The sequence below is a fragment of the Mandrillus leucophaeus genome, unplaced genomic scaffold (genome assembly GCF_000951045.1).
Source record: "Mandrillus leucophaeus isolate KB7577 unplaced genomic scaffold, Mleu.le_1.0 Scaffold92, whole genome shotgun sequence".
Classification (NCBI taxonomy): Eukaryota; Metazoa; Chordata; class Mammalia; order Primates; family Cercopithecidae; genus Mandrillus; species Mandrillus leucophaeus.
In genome coordinates this window covers 875,928-884,059 of record NW_012110030.1, presented here as the reverse complement: position 1 = coordinate 884,059, position 8,132 = coordinate 875,928, and the positions used below count along the sequence as shown (strand labels likewise).

Here is an 8,132-nt window from a genome sequence, read left to right as displayed (position 1 = left end):
AGGAAGGAAGGAAGGAAGGAAGGAGTAAAACACGAGAAATGTTAATTCTTTACAATATTAATAGCAATGAGAAGCATAGTTTTGCCATATATGTCTCTTAATAATGCAGCCTAGAGTTCATCATTCCTGAAGCACTCATCCCAATCCTCAGCACACAGCAGACAGAGTAGTTCCCCACCTTTGTTTCTTAATAATGCAACACAAAATAAAACACTGGTGAGTGGAGGAAAAGCAACACACTAACATAATGGCCACGTCCATACAACAAGATGTTGTAAGTCCTACACACAGAGAAGGGCACCAATGGGCAGTCCCCAAATGCACAATCCATGGGAACGTTTTTATAAACAATTCAAATGGATCTATCAAACTTCTCAAATCTGTAACTTTCTGTAACACTAGATGAATTAAGTTTTAAATTAAAATCAGTGAAGAAAGAAGTATCTATTCCATTTTCTTTTGATAAGGATTTGTAATCAGGTCCTGAACAATGTGGTGACTGGTCATAAGCTAATTTAAATTGGAAAACCACTGAAGGAACGTAATTTGCAGTGTATTAAGAACTTCATATTGGTTCAGAGTTTTTATTTACAATATGCTATCAGAATTATATTTTACATAGTCCTGAAAAACACTTCATAAACAACACATCTTGTGTACAAAGTATGTGCCTTAAAATGAATTTTACCTCAAAGTACCTGCAGGGGCTACACGGTTCATACTCACTCTCACTCCATAGTCTATAAAACATGGTCAATTCTTTGCCATACTAAAGTCAACTGCCTCTTTTTTTTTTTTTGGTCTTTTTTAAGATATTATACAGGATCAAGCAAGCAAAGATGGTCTTTGGAATCAGTCTTCCAAACCAAATAATAAGTTAGAGGGATGGAAGGCTAGGATAATAAAGAGCTTGTACTCCAGAGACCCCAACAGAGACCTAAAAGCAATCCACAATAACCTTTCCTAAGAACACCAAAGTGCTGCTGAGAGTTCTGCAACACAGAGAAGTGTGTAAGATCCCATAAGATCTCTCAAAGATCACATGCTATACCCATCCAAAGGATGTTTCACATTCAATGTAAAAGTGAGCACGTGTGAAAAGCATTATTCTAAGTGAAAAAAAGCAAAAAAAGAAGTCTACACATAGTATGATTTCACTTACATGACACTCTAGAAAAGGTAAAACGATAGGGACAGAAACTAGGGAAACCAGTGGGTGCCAGCAAAGGGAAGAGCAGTTAAGTACAAAGAAGTGTGAGGGAACTTTTTTGGGGTACTAGAAATGTGTTACATGTTGATAACAGTGGCTTATCATGTGGTTTATTAGTTACACCACTGTAGACCTTTGTCAAAACTCAATGAGCTCTATTCTTAAAATAAGTGAATTTTACTGTAGATTTTACCTGAATAAAACTGACTCAAAAAAATCATTAAATATTTTGAAACTATTTTTGAAATAGAGTAGATGTGTTCTAAAAATATGAAACAGGTGTGTTCCTTCCTTCAAATGAAAAGTTCTCCATACTGTCAACTGGTTTATATTTTATAATGTATTTGCTATTGCTAAGAAATTATTTTTAAATCCCAATCTTTTATGATTCAAATACAAACACACACTATAGTATTAAATCACCAAAAATTTCAGCCTTGAGAAAAGATTTTAAGATCAAAACTTAGTGACTTTTTTATGGGTATACAAACACTAATTTGGCAAAGATAAGGACAGCTGTTAACTTCTTAGGAAAGGGGAGAGAAAGACAGGGAACAAAGGAGGAAGGAAGGGAAGAGAAATCAAACATGTAGATCTATCTCCAAACTAGTAAAAAATTTTTATTGACAATTTTGATAATTTAAATTTGCCCCAAGTATGCATTGATGAAGTTTTATCACGGTTGTATATGACCGGGATGAGACCTGAAAAATATATTAACCATATAAACAAATGCTAAGGAAAAGAATACAACAAATGGATACAGAAAATTGGTTCAGTGGAAAACGCTTTCAGAAACAGACGTACAGTACTTGATTTACACATGAAATTTCTTGGCAAGCTTATTTATGAAAAGAACCAATGACCTACATTATATGGGGAGAAACCTAGTAACATCTACCCACATCTCTACTTGAGAGATTTACACGAGAGGCACATACTACATTTGGCCTCCTGGTACTTCCTATCATTCATGGAGTGGTTACTCAGGACTGGATAGAAAATTATCACTTCCCAGGCCTCACTCAACCCTAACGTCCCATAATCCATCAACATCTCTACTGCAGGACTCTCCAGGAGGAGTGCCAGGAGAACTTCATACTGATCTTGGGATAGAGAAGAATGGCGCTTTTCCTAAGCAAATGGCTTGTTTTAATCTCCTAGACATGGTGTGCATTGTGTAATGGGCAAGTTTTTTCCATTTCAAGATAATCAGCAGAAAACCTAGAGTTAAAATTTCCACCCAATTTAACTGGTATGTGTATCATTAAATGCATGGTTTTTTTACTGCATTCCTGAGACCACTTTATTTCAGCTCTCACTTCCCACCCCCTTGAAATGTCACATAGATAACCCACACACAAGTCACCAAGGACTCCCCAAGCCAAGAACATTGGGATCAAACAGGTCAGAGTTAAACTAACCAGGATTCTTCTGGCTCTGCCTCTGCCCAGCCCCATCCGTACCCTCAAATCATAGAAATCTTCATTTCCACAAAATTCCTCCCTACTTACTAGTTGGCATTCATTTCCTGAATTCTTCCTCTCCATTCTCAGTTAAGAGAAGGAAACTAAAAGTCGTTCGCTCACATATGAATTATGCTATCTGGGTGTATTTCATGTATTATTGTCCAATGTCTAAAACCCTACTAGGAACATGGCTGGATATAAATCATCCAATTACATTTAAATACAGACAGTGATATCACTGACATTAAATTATTAAGAAATTAAGTTTACCAACTATTTCTCTACTCATAGTGAAACCCAGCTGACAGACAAAAATAAACATACCCTGACCTGCCACACACTGATCTCCATGCCTAAGGCATGAGTGAGGCACGAAGGCAGAGGAATATCACTGGTCTTTTGCATTTTTTATGGCTTACAGGGCACTTTAAAATTGATTATTTGTAATCAGAGGTATTTTATTTATAAGCCTTTCAAAACTAGACATTTTAATATAATATTTCAGACTATCAGCTAAGTGAATGCTTAAGGGAACAATATTTACCATTTTGAGAGCTAATAAAAGTACATTTTCCTAATTCCAAGAGAGAGGTATGAGAGCAGGTTAATTTAGAATCTGGTCATAAAATTAAAATGATTTATTTATTGCTGCTCTTCTATTCTCTTGACAGCAGAGGCTCATAATCTTTTTTGGGCCAAACCATCTCAGGGGATTTGATGATGGCATTCCCAGAAATCTACATATATGTCCAATTTTGAATACAATTTCAAAGAGTTCATAGAATGCCTGTCTGCATCCCACCCATAGACCTTTATCTACCCCTTGGCACAGGGATCCCTGCAAATCGGGCTGTGACCTTCTACTCCACAGGGTTAAAATCAAGATTACTAGTCATTAAAAATATTCTACATCGTGCGTGCACGTGCACACACACACACACACACACACACACAAATGCTTAAAAGCATGAACTAAACTAACCCTTGGTAGCAATGTTTCTTCTATTCCCTTTTGCTGAATACTGCTTTTTTAATAAGGTAACAAAATCAAAACATTTGTTTCAAGTAAATATAAGGATCTAAAAGACTTGACTCACTTCCACTATACTATTCTTTGAAATAAGTTTCCTCCTAATCATTCACATTTTCAAAACTGGCTGCACAAAGTCCTAAATCACATATTTTGGCCAAGTAACCAAAATTTTCAAAGTAAATCCTTTTCAGTTTTTTTAAAATAATAGCATTTTATTCCCAATAAAGGAAAAATGAAATACTACTTTCCACAAAAATCTGCAGACTTTCTCAATTTACCTTAATCTATATTTTGCTTAATGTAATATAACAGCAATATTACCTTTTTTCTAAAATAGGTGAGATTTAGACATTTTAAAAACTGAAAATCTTCCAAACTGTCATTCATGATTTAACATTATACCTCCCTTCTCCTCCATATTTGCAATCCAATTGTATCAAACCAAAAATTAGAAAGAACGCAATGGCATTACAGATGACTATAACAAGTATAAAAATTGTAACAATTCACTTGAGATTTTTTATTACATTTCTGTCTACATAATATTGGGGAAAACCTGTATAAATGAGAAAGCAACTGAAGGGCAAAATCAAACTCCTGGCTTTATTAGATGCAGGCCTAATGTCTTTCAGATAAAATATTTGTAGGTGCCACAGTCAATCAAGATTTCAATAGAAACCAAAGATGAAAGCATTCACGCATAAAAGGCAAGTGTGATAATTATGATGCACAGACAAGATAATGGAAAATATCTGAGCCTACTTTTCATTTTATGTATCAAGTGTTGCTATGAGCTAGATATTCTATAATACTCCATCATTCACACAGCATTATTTATCATTTTAATTATTTAGCAGAATTCAATTAATTTGGCTGGCATCTGGTCAGCAGATACAAATCCTTCACTATCTTGTAGGGTCTTTTCCCTGCTTTATTTCCCAAAATATTGCTGCAAAACAGTTTTGAATAAACAGCCAATTGATTTCAAGTTCTTGTTCATCCTTCAAATTCATTAACCTCTTACTGATTAAACAAACGGTAACCATTTTCTGGAATGTCATTTTCAGACAGTTTACTTCAAAGCATTAGAAGTTTGTATCAGAAATTTTAATCTGTGACTCAATATTGCAAGGTTTACATCGGCTTCATTTTAAAAGTTCTCTGGTAGGAAGATTAATAGAAAATGGTGGAATAATTTTACTACAGAAGAAGATACTTGAGTATATAGTGTTAACACATAGTTCACTGCCTATGTAGTTAAGGGTTATGGTAATCATCTTATAATCTATTATCCAAAATCTATTCATGAAAACAGTCCCTAACAAAGTTCAAGATTACATCAATCTTTATTATTACTATAATGTATTACATTTCTAAAAAGACGCTTTATAGTTATTAGCCTGACAAAATTATAATAATGCTTCTTAAAATGCAATACTATAACTGTTCCTTCTAATAATCTTCTGTAATTTAGGGGAAAGTAACCTTTAGGTGCCATTAACAGTTTCTGTTAAAAACTGTCAAGTCGAGGAATGAGGTTTCTCAGTGTCTCCATTTCATTATTAATTGAAAGCACATATAAGGCAGGAACAAAATTCTTTTCCTAATAAAAGGCAAATCTAACGCACCAATGAAACTTAGACCTGCACTGGACTAAAAGAGCACTGCTCGCTGAGGACTCAATCCTGGATAAAGGCAGAAGGCCTTGCTCCTCAGCTGCCACTCAAATGGAACTCCACTTTTCCCTGGAAATAATTCACTACCAGCCTACGTCTTCTTTCGGGAAGGGTGGCTAGCAAAACAGAAAATAAGGATGGCAGGGGGTGAATGTGACTCTGCTTCCCATACATAAGCAGATGAGGGCAAGGCTGCCTGGCGTATCTTTAAAAACAAGGAGGAAGAAGGAAGGTGGCTGCTTGCACTGGCATTGTCTGCATACACAAAAGCAGGCACAGGACCATCAACAGAGGTCCAGAAAAGTTCTTTAGTCTGGCCCTTATAAAGAAGCAGCAGGCCATGAAAAATAAAAATTCAACCTGCAGTAAAGTAAGTTTAATTTTGCCAGTCCAAAAAGGCCCAAAATCTCGTGTATTGTTACTCAGAGCCATTCACCTTCATACTTCCATAAGGGCACACTCCCAGTCCCAGTGGGCCACGGAAGAACTGGGTGTCGGCAGTGACATAACCCTTGGGGGAAACAGTAGATCAAAAGAAAAAGTAGTCATGAAACAACCGTACCCCAAGATGCAGCAACAATACTGTCTGGAAGAATGTAACTTAATTTAAAAAAAATTACTGGCACAATGATGTCAAATACATTACATTAAAAACCATTTTTTCAGAAACAACCAAAACAGATTAAGGGCAATCATTTGATGAAATACTAAACAGTCAACCAAAATAACCATGATGATTATGCAACAGGGAAAAAATAATATTCACAAACTAACGTGAAAAAATTTAATTGTTCAATTAAAAAAAAAACATGTAGAAGTCAACAACTTGAATAGAATAAAACCAACAGAGTAACGGTCTACATTGTAAAAAGTACCTCAAAAACAAAGAACCTACAAAACACAGAAACATATAAAACACAGAAAACAAAGAAAGCAAGTTTTACCTTGAGCTAGTCTTTCAAGTCGTTTTCCATGCTCTGGAGGTATAGCATACCTAAAATTTTAAACACAAATAAAAAATTTAGGTTTATAATTTTTCAGCTAGTAGCCTAAGGATATCTATTCCTAAATAATATCACATAAAAGAAATTCAACACGAAACTCCACTTAGATGAACTGAGTAGAGATTAGAAAGCCAATCACAGAATCATATCCCTTAGACAACGAACAGAAGAAAAATATGCTTACAAATTACCAATTTCAATGTCACAACTCACCGTGCCAACCATATTTTACAAATTAGGGAACAAAGGCCCAAGGTAGGTAAACTGCTCAGCAACAAGATAGCTAGTCACAACCTAGAGACCCTCTGCCAGCTCTCATAGCACTGCAGCACTCTAGGGTTGTTTTCGGTTGTACGTTTTTTGTTTTGTGGTTGGTTGATTTTGGCTTTTGTTTTTAAGAAAATCTGGGTTGTTCTCTTTTTAAATTTTAAAATAGTTTTATTGACAAGCAGAACAGAACATAAAATTATTACACCAACACTTATATTTTCACCAAATGTTACTAAGAACACTGTAATTTTCAAACAGACTTTAAGCAAAAGATTATCAGCCTTAAAAAAAGTTTTTATTCATTTCATAATTATGTGACTTTAAAAATCTTGATTATAATAAAAAGTTTTCACCCTTAAAGAACAGAAATACTCATTTCTAGTTCCATAGTTATTTTTACTATGGCCTTGCTAAGAAATTTTAAAACAACAATCCCATAATATCCTATATAAATACTAAATTGTATAGGCATTTTAATGAGAAAATGTATGGATATTAACAATAAATCTGAATAATCATTCCATGTTTTACATATAAACTACACTTTGAAAGACCTCTATTTGCTGTAGTTACTAGCTCAATATATATTTAGTACAAGTTATTTCTTACTAAAGTAACTTAACTAATTGTACTTAACACAACACTTGGTTTCATTTAATGCTACTGATAACATATGCAAAACTTAATTGGATCCGATGTAACTAGGCAATTCACTAAAAGAAAATTCAATCATGTATCCTGTTGCTTAAGGCACTGCTAATGAAATTATTCCAACTGAAATGGGAAGATAAAATTTTAGCATAACTACATGACGATCACTCAATGTATATTTTCGCCACTTCTTACCAGTTCTTAATTCCTTGCTTACATCACAAATATACCCAGAAAAGGGGTGTGGGTGGTGTAGGTGTGGGGGTGGGGGTGTGTCCATTCCAAACAAGAGAGTCAACCTTCCTCAACTCATCACACACATACATACACACACACACACACACACACACACGTAATATGAATATGCCTGCCAACAAAAGGTAGGATATGGAGGTATTTATATATGCAGATTCATTTTTCTGAAAAATTGGTAAGGTTAAAGCTCCTCAATCTAAAGTTCAACCATCTGCTCAAAGAAAATGTAGCTACCCTCATCTGGAGAAAGGAGGAAAAAGTAAGGCAAGATAGCTCTACCCCTACTCTGATCCTCAGTTTACTCCTAGGATCCGAATCATACCAATTCAATCTCCTCATTCCTCTCCTCCCAGCTGGGCTTACTGGCCTATTATTTTCTACAAGTATTTCTCAGGTGCAGTTATTCCTGCCTTAGCCAAATGATCTAATTAGTTCTACTTTTCTTCTTTTAGATGGAAGACAGTGTCTCAATTTCTTTTCATAATCTATAAAGATCAAGTTCATTTTAAAATCATAACTATTAATAAAATTCTTACAGTTAACCAACTATTGCTATAGTTTAAT

The 8,132-nt window shown here is 34.8% G+C and overlaps 1 protein-coding gene across 5 annotated transcripts in view; it reads right to left on the bottom strand.

The window, feature by feature from the left end:
* Positions 1 to 8,132, bottom strand: part of KDM4C (lysine (K)-specific demethylase 4C) — a 443,327-nt gene that overhangs the window by 286,361 nt on the left and 148,834 nt on the right. For all 5 annotated transcript variants that reach the window (XM_011969889.1, XM_011969890.1, XM_011969891.1 and 2 more), the window contains exon 6: positions 6,333 to 6,382. In XM_011969889.1, the coding sequence (XP_011825279.1) occupies positions 6,333 to 6,382 (50 nt within the window). The remainder of the gene's footprint in view (positions 1 to 6,332; positions 6,383 to 8,132) is intronic.